General features: G+C 27.7%; 2 protein-coding genes across 2 annotated transcripts in view; both read left to right on the plus strand.

Moving 5' to 3' along the window:
* The window catches only part of LOC100201922 (polycystin-2-like protein 1), a 30,247-nt gene extending 20,876 nt beyond the window's left edge, over nucleotides 1-9,371 (plus strand). Inside the window, exons 14-15 of the mRNA XM_065813939.1 lie at nucleotides 7,878-8,080; nucleotides 8,504-9,371. Coding sequence (XP_065670011.1) covers nucleotides 7,878-8,080; nucleotides 8,504-8,756 — 456 coding nt within the window. The 3' untranslated portion in view covers nucleotides 8,757-9,371. The remainder of the gene's footprint in view (nucleotides 1-7,877; nucleotides 8,081-8,503) is intronic.
* A 2,480-nt stretch (nucleotides 9,372-11,851) lies between these two features.
* Nucleotides 11,852-13,050, plus strand: LOC136088247 (uncharacterized). Its single transcript, XM_065811932.1, has 2 exons — nucleotides 11,852-12,065; nucleotides 12,167-13,050. Exons 1-2 carry the CDS (start codon nucleotides 11,852-11,854, stop codon nucleotides 13,048-13,050), a joined length of 1,098 nt encoding a protein of 365 aa, XP_065668004.1.
* Nucleotides 13,051-13,624: the final 574 nt, after the last annotated feature.

Genomic DNA, 13,624 nt, shown 5'->3' on the forward strand with positions numbered 1-13,624 from the left:
CGAGCAAACAATTTGTTTTTTGTATAGCATTTCTCATTTTGATTTCAAATATGAACTCTTTTTTTACCATCACGTCAAATTGTAAAGATATTTAGGTTCAAATCTTAAGTATTTAGGGTAAAGGGTTAATATTGTCGAAAAAAAAAGTAGTTCAAAAGTATGTCAACCTGGGTCTCAAGAGAAATGTATTTTCATAGAGATTTTAGAAAACATAAATATTTTTCCTTAAAATTTATTAACAAAAAAATTATGTGAAAAGACTCTTAAAAAAATTTCTTATAAAAAAAATACTTATTTATGCTCTTAAATAAAATATCTTAGAAAATATCCTTAAAATTAAGTAGGGCTACATTAAATTTAGTAAACTGGACAATATTACTAAATTTATGAATAAACAAAGACATTATAAATCATTCTAAAAATATTTTTAGGTAAAGTTATCTAATCATGCTTTTTAATAGTTTTTTTTTTCATGGAAACTTGATTAAAAAAACCAAATTAGTTACAAAAATCCAATAGCATTATGAAAAAATATAAAAAGAAGGTTAGCTTATATGCAAAAATGTAATATGCCAGGGTAGAAAAGATTAAGATGTCATTCATATTTTTTTATTTTTTTACAGCTAAAACAGTTTTTCATATATAATTTCTTATCATCAGTTATGAATAGTCCTTCAATATATAATTTCTTATCACCAGTTATGAATAGTCCTTCAATATATAATTTCTTATCACCAGTTATAAATAGTCCTTCAATATATAATTTCTTATATGAATCCTTAATTTGCTAATTATAATAACTATTTTTATTTAATGTAAAAATTCAAAAAATGTAAAAATTCTAAAAAATACAAAAGTAATAACTTTCTTGAATTTCGTATTAATATTATTTTTCTAAATAAAGGAAATATAATTTCAATTCTTTTTAAAAAAAACATTGCATTGTAAGCAGCTTTATCTAATGGTAGTAATATAGTCAATTATATAAATAACCTGTCTTGTTATTCCTCAAATGAATTTTTTTTTAAACGAGGTTCTAAAGAAGAGTAAAAAAAATGTCAAAAATTTTTTTTATTAGTAAAACAAATCAATAATTTTGTAGATCTTTTGAACTTGTATTTCATGAAAAAAATTTAAAAATTTTATTTTTTACAAACTTGCTGATGCATTTTAGTACTTCTAAGATAAGTTTTTTTTTTACCATGCATTAATGATGTAGACAATTGCTCAAGGTTTTGCTATGAAAATGGATGTTTTGTGGTTTCTCAAACAAAGATATTTTTTCCATCTAAAGGAGAACAAGGAGGAAACTGGATACAAATTTGAGTCATTTTCAGAAATAATTTTGTTGTTTATCTTTTTTTATTAGATCACATTTTGTTGTCACTTTTTGTTAATTAGATTATTTCTAAGTGGTTAATACCTAAAATCAAATAGATTGTCAAAGTCTTTCAGGCAAAATATAATAGAAGTTTGGTCTGGCATAGTGTTAGGTATTGTTGAATAGAAAGAAGATTAAATTATAAATGAGTTTTTATTGTGTAATGTAAACATTAGGAATTTAGATATTTTAATAAACTAACATCAGTTTTTGTATTTTTAACTGCCTTAAGAAAAAAAACAGTGTTAACATTCTATTAAAAGATATCTTACGTAATTTTTAATACTTAGTTTTCGAAAATAAAAATTTAAATAGTTTGTGAAAACTTCTTTCAGCAGCTGCTACTATTGTTGGGATTGTAAAAAAATTTTTCAAATTTGTTTAATATTCAGGTAGGAAGTGACCAGGATTGAAATTTGATCAGTGCTGAGGCTGGGTTTGATAAAATATTGCTGGGCCAGGTTTATGATTGGGGCTGCATAAACATGTATACATCCTAAAGTATATTTTTTAATTTAAAATTCATGTTATATTGTGTATATTTATGCATATATAAACATCGTTATGATAAACATGGTCATCATAATCATTATTGCCATCATCATCATGATCATCATAAGCATCATTATCATCATCATCATCATCATCAGGCTTTAGCCTTCTTTATTTATGCTGTTTCACTAATATAAACAATCTAGAGCGTTTTCTTTCCTTAACTAAAACTCATTCATGCGATATGTAAGGCACTTTCTTCAAGTTTTCTTACTTTTACCTTTTACTATTTAAATCTGAAGCTGCTATCTCTCTACATGCTGATACCTAAATTATTTTAATCTTCTCTAACAAACGTTGTTTGAGACAACATTTTTTTCTCTTATTTATCTCTTACCATCTTCATGTTTTCTATTTATATGCAACCTACAACTTTTTAAGTCTTCAGTTATCCATTTTCTAGCTTTTTAACCCTATCCTCTATTTTAAAGTAACTCATAACTTAATAGTGGTTGGTTGCAACCTTGTTGGAAGTAAATAAGAGTTTAAAAATAAATAGGTATATGCCAGTATTTAATAAGTAGTAAATGTAAGTATAAAATTATAATATAATATATAAGTTAATTTTTTTTGACACAGGCTGTCAACCCCTGCAAAATCTTTCAACGCCCATAATTTGCCTGGGCCGGGACCGGGTTTGCTAAATGTCTCATTTTAAGCCAAGGTCAATGCTGGTGCCCTGGTCACATCCTATATACAGGTAAATTTCTTACAAATCTCATGTAGAAAGAACATCTCATGCAGCAAGAACATTTCATGTAGCAAAATCTAAATAAAACATTTAAAAGATCTAAATAAAACATGTGATCAGACTTTTTGTTTTGCAATAATTCAGTCATTTGGTATTTGAGCATTTTATTTAAATATAGATTGTTTTTTATTCAGTATATTTACTGGCAATAGACCAACTTTAGATTCAAAATTCTCCATTGCAAATTATAGCCAAAGATTTTAATTTTTTGTCAATCAGAAAGTTATAATCTTTTGCTATATTTTTTGTGAAACAATTTGTCTTTTAACTGCATTATTGTTGGATCAATGATTCTAAAACAAGTATTTTTTAATTTACCTAAGTTGAGTTCTTCACCTTCGATATGCTCTCCTGGTATTTATTTTTATTTTACTTTACTTTTTTGACCTGCTACAGTTTTCATTTAAAGACAAGCTTTGTCAAGTTTAGCAAAAAATGTATTCATTTTGTTAGTTTTAAGATCTCAGAAAAGCCTTAGATAGAGTAAAAACATTATTCTACAGTGTAGTAAAAAGTATTTAAAGCTCTAATATAAAATTTGAAGCTGAAGAAGACATTAGAAAAAAATATTAACAGACAAAAACTTGTTACAAACCAATAAAAGTTATATGGCAAGTCATGACACTGTAAATAGCCAAAGAAAAAGAAAATAAATTGAAAAACTTGTGATATAATAAGACGTTTGTTTATAGTAAAGTTGTAAAGAAGTTGTAAAGTTGTAAAGAAGGATTTTAACATTTAGTATAAATTGTTTCTTTTATTTTTAGTTTGTTTATGGTAAGGGCAGTATCCAAATTCTTAAAACAAGTAGTTGCGTTTTTACAATTAATAGATGTGTTTAAATGCTTACACACAAGTAACCTGAAGTTCACCTAATACATGTTGTATCCCATGAAATTTTTTTTATTTGTCTATTTGCACATTCCATAAATTTAAAAATTTAAATCATTTTTTGGTAGCTTTTGGAGAAATCTTAGTTAAAGGTTTTATAAATAACAAAGTTTTGTTATCTGTTATATTTTTCCATCAGCAATTATTGCTGTTTATTTTCTGTGACTGCAATAGCGCAATTGATGATAGCAATGTTTTTTAGTTTTGGATTAGCTAACAACTAATTTAATTAGATATCAGCTAACTGCTGATATCTATGCTTTAAAAGACTTAAAAAAATAACAGTGATTATAATAATAAATTAACAATGCATTTTTTTTTTTAACAGTTCTAACATGTTAGAACAAGTTAGAAAATGTTAGAACTAGTTCTAAATCAATAAAAGAAATTCTAAACATTGCAAAAGATCACTACAACTTTTAAAATTGTTTTAAGATATGCTGTTTAAAAAGTGGTAATGATTCAGTTCAAATGCAATAATGCAGGTCCAAAGCAAGGAAACAGTTTTAAAAATCTTATCAAGAAGCACTTTTGGCAGAACTAATTTGTTGATAACCCTGACCTGCCTAAAATGTTATTTTCTTTATGCAGAAAAATCTAGGGAGATTAGATAAAACATGTAGAAAAATCGAGTGAGATTAAGAAGATTCAAAAATCGTTTTTACTGCTTAACCCAAGTATAAAGGTTTTTCTGATAAAAATAAAACATTTAAAGGCTTTTTAACTCTAGCATAACTGCATTAACTGTATTGAGAAGAGAGTACCCGAAAAACAGCTAAATTAAGTAAGTTTTGTGAATAAAGGCCTAAATACATTATTATGTGCAAAGACACATCACTTTAAACATGTGGTTGTGTTTGTCACAGCAATTTGTGTGCTGCTTTTGAAAGTAAAATACCCTTTCCATTGTATCGCAATAAGTGGATAGAAAGGTATGTATTGTGCAATCCTCCGATGTATAAATGATGGGTAATGATTTGTTCATTGTGTTATAACAATAAATTATTTAAAATTTCTGCACCAAAAAACGGAGTCATATACATTAATCCCCTATAACTAATAGATAAAGGATGAATATTTATGCGTATTCAGTCAACATAGCAATGCCATAACCAATATTTTTAAGTGCTTCCATAACTACTTGTCCGAATTTTCTGTCATCTCAATTACATTATCTCATTAAAAAGTACAACCAGAGAAATATTGTAATCAAAATAATAACACTAAAGCAGATCAAATTTTGATACATTTTGATTATTTATAAAACTATATATCTGGTTATCAAAATGCTGTTCAGGCTGCATATTGGTCACAGTCAATAATTAACATGTTTACAGTGGTAATCTATTGTTACCCATTAAAACCAAAATCTGTTGTAATAGTATCTGACGATAATGACAAAACAAAATGCACCACTAATATTTATTTGAAATTTTTGACCTCTAATTGATTGATAACATAGAATAAATTATCCAATGAAGTGATGGTCTGTGCACTCAAATTAAAAATAAGTTCATGGCAAAGTTCATACAACTTTAATCTGTAAAACAACATTTTCAAAGTATAAAATGGATTTTTTATGTTACCTTTCACCGTAAAGGAGCAGTTGATGGAGTTGGAGGATCTTTGAAACATTTTGTTTGGATTCGCATAAAATCTTGTAAAATGGTAGTCTTAAATGCAAGGGTCCAAAAATGTTGGGCTTATCAAAACAGACGCAATCAAAACAGACAATAATAGGTGATCAAATCGAAAAAAGCAAAAGCCAAAAAAAACAGAGCTTTTGTCTGAAATTTCATTACAATATTTCTAAGTAAAGAAATGACAAAAATTTTATTTAAATTTGTTTAAATAAAACTAATGCTAATATTATATTTTTAAAGAATTTTTTTATTAACGTAGTCAAAAAAAAAAGAGATAAGAATGCGACCCTAAATGCTTCAGCTTATGCATGCTAAATAATATAACAGTGTTTAATATTTCTAGAAAGTATTCTAAAACGTATATACATATATATATATATATATATATATATATATATATATATATATATATATATATATATACACACATATGTGTATATATATATGTAGTGTATATATATATATATATACACATATATATATATATATATATATATACATATATATATATACATATATGTATATACATATATATATATACATATATCTATATATATATACATATATGTATATATATACATATATGTATATATATACTTACATATATGTCTATATATATATAAATATATATATATATATAAATATATATATATATATAAATATATATATATATATATACAGTGGTGGCATAAAGTCGTTGCCACACTGTTGGATTTTACACAACTTGTACTTAGGTTGCCTTGGTATATTACTTTTTGAAGCTTTTCCTTTGGGAATTTGTCTAAATCTCTAATTGGACATCTCCCGCGTTTTTAGCAATGGCTTTCATATAGTTTAACTTGTTAGTTTAATTGCTATTGTTGGTTGATTGAGACACCTGCCACTATCGTCAATACAATCTGTGTTATACTGGTAAGTAAAATATAGTTTTTGGATGTTTTTGCCCATATTTGTTGAAATTTGTGGTTGCTGTATACCACATATTATCACTCTATAACTTTTACTACAATTTTGGTTGGTTTAACACCATAGTAATTATCAATTAATTGCTAATTATAATTAGTAATTATAATTAGTCTAATTAACTACAATCACACATATACCATTATTTCACACCAAATCTCTAACTTATTTTTTATTCTTGTCAACTAAACTTAACGTGAACAACTATTTTCTACATGGTTTTATGAGTTATTAGAAAAAAATATGCTTTTTTGTATAGGATTGTTATCGATATGGCCATCCCATTATGTCTTGAACGACGCCTGCAAATAGTGGTAATGGCAAAACAATGAATTTCCAACAGAGACATTGCTAAAGCATTAAAGGTTAGCTTGAGGACTGTCACCTACACCATCAAAAGAGAGAGAGAGACTGGGACAGTAAAAAATAAAAAGCGTTCTGACAGACCACGCAAAACGACCATTCGGGAAGATCGGCTTTCTGATTTAGCCAGTTACATGGGAAAAACGCACAGCATCAATCTGGCAGCAAGAACCGTAAGGAAACGCCCTCAGCAAGTTGGGTTGAATGGCAGAATTGCTGCCAAGAAGCCATTATTGCGGCCTGACAATATTGCGAAGCGATGAGCATTTGCAAGGCAACACAAGAACTGGACTGTTGAACAGTGGAATAAAGTGTTGTGGAGTGATGAGAGTTGTTTTACTGTAATCTGTGGAGCAAAACGAGCGTATGTTAGAAGGAAAGCTGGTGAGAGATTTAGTTCTCAATGTGTTGCACCAACAGTGAAACATGGTGGAGGTTCCCTTATGATTTGGAGGTTGCATGTCGGGATTTGGTGTTGGCCGGCTGTATCGTTGTACAGACACTGTTAACCAAGACAAGTACATAGAAATACTCAAAACACAAGTTAAACCATCTGCCACCAAGCTTTTTAGCAGGAATAAGATGCTTGTTTTCCAACAAGACAATGCTCCCTGCCACAAAGCCAAAAAAGTTACTGAATACTTTCGAACTGCATGCATCAATGTGATTGAATGGCCACCACGAAGTCCCGACTTGAACCCCATTGAAAATTTGTGGGAGGAACTGTTCAGAATGGTGAAGAAAAGCAAGCCTAGCAATTTGAATGAATTGTGGCAACAGTTGGAGTCTGCTTGGCATGCAATCCCAATTGTCACAGTCCAAAAGCTGGAACAGTCAATGTCTAGGCGCATACAGGCAGTCATTGATGCGCGTGGTGGAAACACAAAATAATAACATTTTTTTATATTTGTGTTGTTTTTTTGCAAGTGCTATGCATTTATATCATTTGAGTCATGTTTGGTGCTGTTTGGTGGTGCTTTAACTTTTGCATAATAAAAATAAATGACTTTTTTCTTGTTTTTCTTGAGTGTGGCAAAGACTTTATGCCGCTACTGTGTGTATATATATATATATATATATATATATATATATATATATATATATATATATATATATATATATATATATATATATATATATATATATATATATATATATGTATATATATATATATGTATATATATATATATGTATATATATATATATATATATATATATATATATATATATATATATATATATATATATATATATATATATATATATATATATATATATATATATATATATATATATACATTACATACATACATACATAAAAAGATGTTTTTAGAAAAAAATAAACAACGAGATAAAAGAAGTGTCAAAAGCTAAACATCAAGTCATTCAGAGTCAATTGATGTTGAATGATATGGATATACATTCTGATACTGAAAATATGATTGACAAAGACAATGACAACAGCGAATATTCTTTGAGAAGTGAAAGTGCCCAATCAAGTAACAAAAAGCTTGTTACATACAACGAGTACACTATGTATGTTGCATTAATTTTTTGTTGTTAAATTTATAGCTTTTAGTTTCTGTTAATTCGTAAAGTTCATAGTAGACAAATTATAACATTAAAATAATAATAAATAATAGAGTATAATAAAAATAGACAAATACAATATTAAAATACAATTGTAATAAATAAATAATATAAAGTAGACAAGTACAAATGAAAAAAAATTAATTCAAGTTTTAATGATTAATAAAAATGGAGAGGTTTAATCAAAATGTTCAAGTTGCAGCAATAGTTGTGACAAATTTACTAGATAGAAGGTTAAAAAATATAGTTTTTTTTAATTTATAATAAGTCAAATTGAGCTGGAATAAAGTAGCACTTATAGGTTTTGAAAAAAAAGAAATACAAAACCGCTTGTTTTCACTCAATAAATATTTTTTTTATTTTAATAAGTTTGGCACGTCGTGTTGACCGTATTGAGCATAGTGTTGGTACTATTCTTTCGAAAGTTGATTGCTTGTTACTAAAGCTAGAAGCAATGGATAAACTTAAGGTTAAACGACGAGAAACAATGGTTCAACTTTTGAATATTATTGAGAATCAAAATAATAATGGTTCTAACGCGGATCAGATATCATTAGAAAACACTCGGCCTCAATCAGCAGCAACTTCAATAAAGAATGGGAGTATAAACATTCAGCAATAATTTGATTAAGAAGTGGCATCAAAAACTACTATAAACTTTTTTTTTTTTTGTATTTTTTTTTTAATTTAAAATATTCGTTTTTGTTTGATTCGTGTTTTATCACTTACAAAATGTCGAATAATAGCATAAGTTAATAAAAACTTCACATTTATATGTTTAGAATCCTATTTTATGGTTTCTTTGTTAGCGTCAGTATAAAATAAAGTTTGATGTAATTTCATACTTAGCTCTGTGTCTCGGTCTAGGTTTTTTGTTCAGCAATCTTTGCCTAGTCTTGAAAGTTGCGCGTTATTGATTAAAATATCGTTAAAATCTTTTATGATCAGACCAAAGAGTTCATCAAAAATATATCCTATGGAGCAATTGCTTTAAATATTTTTACATTTGTTTATATATACTTTGTTTATACTTATATCTAAGTATTTATTATTTAATGTCTAACGTTTTTTATTATATATGCATGCATTAAGCATACTGTTATGTATGTATGTATTGTAGTAAAAATATATTGTAAATAAAAAGTTATTCTCTTTATATCTGTAATTGTATGCCAAGAAAAATTTTATTAGGCTTTTGATTAATGTACTATATACTCAAAACTCTTAATAATAAATCATTTTTATTTTTGTTTTTTAAGGTAGACAAAATCAAGTGAAACAATCATTACTGTTAATTATTACAATCATAACTCTTAACTAAAGTAATAGAGTATTTTATAAATAAAATATAGAACATAAAAGAATATTTAAAATAGTTAACTGCGTAATAAAATCCTATAAGCAAAAACTAAGGGGACAGCAAATATATATATATATATATATATATTTTGCAATGCTAAAGATGAATAAAGCTCTTACATATTGTAATATATTAAATACAAAAAACAACAGACCATTAGTAGGGTTATGAGATTTTTTGAATCTGTTGTGGCCATACTATAACCTGAAAAATGTTGAGTAGTTGATAAAAAAAACTGGTTTAATGGTGGTCTAGTTGCAAAAATTACCCCCCCCCCCCCCCTTGATAATAACGTGATTTTTCATAGATTACATGAGGACACTTAAAGCTTATTTCCAACCCATTTATAAACAACCACAAAAATAAATAAAACTAATTGTAAATTATATTTAGTATTTATAAACTACATATCATTGAAGTGGATCAATAAAAGTTAATATTTTCAGCAAGTTAGTTTTAACGCTTCACAGGTCATTTTTTCCAATAAATTTCACATTTGCATATTTCCATTTTTTTGATTTTTGAAAGACATCTTCCATCTATTTAACGCCTCGTTCAGCAATGATGTTTGTTCTTGGAATATGAACTACACTATCTTCTTGCTCCAGTGTTTCATAAAGCTCTTTAAAGCAGCTGTACACTTAATTTCAGTCAATGCATCAAGCATAAAGTCATATGATTTATCATCAAATAATTGTTTGCTGAACCAAAGATTTTTCCATTGGTTTACAATAAAAGTTGCTGCACTTTCAAGTTCACACCTCCATGTTGGTATAAGAAAATAGGCAAGAAGAACATATGATGCTCTAGAGTTCGATCTAGCACTGTGCAATGGAGAAAGCTTGTGCCACTTAATTTTTGGCAATTTTTTATGATTCTTGAAATAACTAAAAGCTTCACATAACTCATAAAGGAATTTGAAGTCATCTCGCCATCCCAAGTTTACATAATGATTAGGCTCAGCTTTATATGTATAACTTTTTTGAAGATTTTCATAATTTTCGGTTAAGTCCTTCACAAATTTATAATCAAAACCAGGACTTGTTGATTTACAATTTACAAAATGATTCAAAACGTTTAAAGGAGATCCAGTAAAAGGAGATCCAGTATATGATGCTGACATCCTAAATATTGTGGTTTAGTAAAGCCTCTGGTTTCCATTTCATTTTGTATTTTCACAACAATACCATTTAATCTTCCTGTGTTTACTGCTGTTGTGTCACATATAATCATTGAAATACATTTCCATGCATCAAAATTATTTAGCAATTTTTTAAAAGCTTTAAAAATATCATTGGATTTTCCACTTTCACATTTAAGAATTCCTAAGTTAATTTTCCTTTCCTCATTTTGAAGTATCACAACTTGGTATTCAGTCTTGTTTATTTTCTTTCCATCAAAATGTAGGCAGAATTGTTCTTCTTGTACCATTTTAGCAACAATTTTCTTCATGCTTTCCCTTTTCCTTATAGTTGATCTCCATATTCCTGTCTGACATGGAGTTTCTATTTCAATACCCTTTTCAGATAACTTTTTACAGATTTTAGCTGATTTAATTAATTTGTACTTAAAGATTCAGTTATCACAAGATTAGATGCTAACTTTGTTCTATTATATACTCTCTTTCTTGATTTTTTAATTCCACTGGTTCATAATTGTCTTGTGAATCTAAATCTGAACCACTTTCTTCTGATGGAGTTGAACTGCTAACTGGACAATTACTTTCTTTCAGGGTTGCATGGTTTTAACCAAATGGTTTAAACCATTGGTTTTAACCAAATGGTTTAAACCATTGGTTTTAACCAAATGGTTTAAACCATTGGTTTTAACCAAATGGTTTAAACCATTGGTTTAAACCATGGTTTAAACCAATTAAAAAAATGTTGGTTTAAACCAAATTAATGTTTTTTTTAAAAATGATTTGAACTTACAACAGGAAACTAAAAGAGGGTTATGTTCACAAATAAAACTAATCTTCAACATAGATGATTTTTTTTGAATCCATGAGTTTTGTTTTTGTTTTTTCATAGAATAGAGTCCTCAGTGTTATTATAGAACAAAGCAGTAATAAATTAGTAATAACACTTATTTATCTGTTTTCTTCTACAGGCAGTTTCTCCTTCAATAGGTTCATCAAGAAGCATTGCTTCCTGATGAACTTATTTCATTAGGAAGTTTTCTTAACAATATGTATATATATATATATATATATATATATATATATATATATATATATATATATATATATATATATATATATATATATATATATATATATATATATATATACAGAGAGAGAGAGAGATTGTTTAGCAAAAGTATAAGTAGTTATAACACAATTTATTGATACCACAAAAATGTCTCAAAAAACTGGGCGCAAATGTGATATGATTTGGTTAAAATATACACGAGTGACTGTTCCAGATAGAAAGGGGTGTAGAGCAGTTTGTAATGCGTGTAGAAAAGAAATGGAAGGTCAAATTCAAAGGATGCATGAACATATAAAAAAGTGCAAGCAATCACAACCCCATGAAATTATGGATTCATTTGAAGATCAACAACTTCTTGAAGGTAATTAAATGAGTGCATGGTCATTTTAAATTTTATACTTTCCCTAAATTGTAAACATATATATTTAGAATAATTCAACAAACTGCAATTTCATTTTAAAGGTAACTCACCATCAACATCACAACAACAAATGAAAAGTTTCCAGCCCAATTCAACATCAGCTGATAAATATTTGAAAATTGATAAGTTTTTCACACGAACAAGCCTCAAAGAGAAAGATTTATTTGATCTGCAACTTGGTAGATTTATATACAGTACAAACTCTAGCTTCAGAACAGTTGAACACAAAGAATTTAAAAAATTTATCAATGTGCTTCATCCAGGATACACTCTACCTAATAGAACTCAAATTGGAGGAGAAATATTAGATAGGGTTTACACAGAAGAAATTGAAAAATGTAATGCATTAAATGGGAAAATTGTAGCCATGTCTTTAGATGGCTGGAGTAATGTACATAATGAACCTATAGTTTGTATCTCTGTAATTACAGATAAAATTAACATTTTAGTAGAAACAATCAACACTTCTGGTCATTCACATACTGGTGGATATCTTACACAATTAGCAAAAGAAGCAATAGATTCTGTAAGACGTAAATTTGGATGCACAGTAAAAAGCTTTGTGACTGACAATGCAGCTAATATGAAATCAATGAGACAAGAACTGTCATCTGAAAAAGATATCATAACTTATGGGTGTGCTGCTCATATGCTGAATCTTTTAGCAAATGATCTTAACATTGAAAATGTGAGCAAGCATGTTACACAAATAATAAAATATATAAGAAATAATCATCAAGCTGGAGCAATTTATAAATTAAGCGGAGGAACAAAATTGCCACTTCCTACTGAAACTCGCTGGAATTCTGTATGTGATTCACTTGAAAAATATGTCAACAACTGGAGCATCATTTTCACAATGTTTGAAAAAAATAAAGAATTGGATCCTATGATTGGTAAAAAAGTAAGTGATATACAGATATAGCGAAACGCAGAAGATTTATTAAAAATATTAAAACCAATTGCAGTAGCTCTAGATAAGTTGCAAAGTGGTCAAGCAAAAATAAGTGACAGTGTTGAAATTTTTAAAGATTTGATGAACAGTTTATCATTTTTATCAAACGAAAAAAAAATTGAATCTAGATACCATCAGACTGTCAGTGATGCTCATTTACTGGCAAACACACTAGATCCTAGATATTTTGGATCTAATCTTTCTGAAAATGAAAATGAAGCTGCCATGAATTTCGCAGATAAAGAGTTCAAGAACTTGTTGCCAATAATATTCAAATTAAAAGCCAAATCTGCTCCATTCGATAAAAGCTATCTGTATAGTGAATTTGTTTAAAAAATGTATCAATAGAATGGTGGAAATCTCTTAAAATTGTGGATTGTAACATAGTGGATATTGAAGGTTTATTAAATGCACCAGCTTCTAGTGCTGGAATTGAAAGAATTTTTTCAACTTTTGGCCTTGTTCATTCTAAGTTAAGAAACCAATTGGGGGTAGAAAAAGCAGCAAAACTCGTATTTATATATAGAACATTAAATAATGATGT

The sequence above is a fragment of the Hydra vulgaris genome, chromosome 12 (genome assembly GCF_038396675.1).
Source record: "Hydra vulgaris chromosome 12, alternate assembly HydraT2T_AEP".
In the NCBI taxonomy this organism is placed as follows: Eukaryota; Metazoa; Cnidaria; class Hydrozoa; order Anthoathecata; family Hydridae; genus Hydra; species Hydra vulgaris.

Bases quoted from the DNA above. Each gene is read 5' to 3' on its own strand.
- LOC136088247 (XM_065811932.1), top strand. From the start codon at position 11,852: ATGTCTCAAAAAACTGGGCGCAAATGTGATATGATTTGGTTAAAATAT. The intron at 12,066-12,166 runs GTAATTAAATGA...TTCATTTTAAAG, and splicing joins AGATCAACAACTTCTTGAAG to GTAACTCACCATCAACATCA.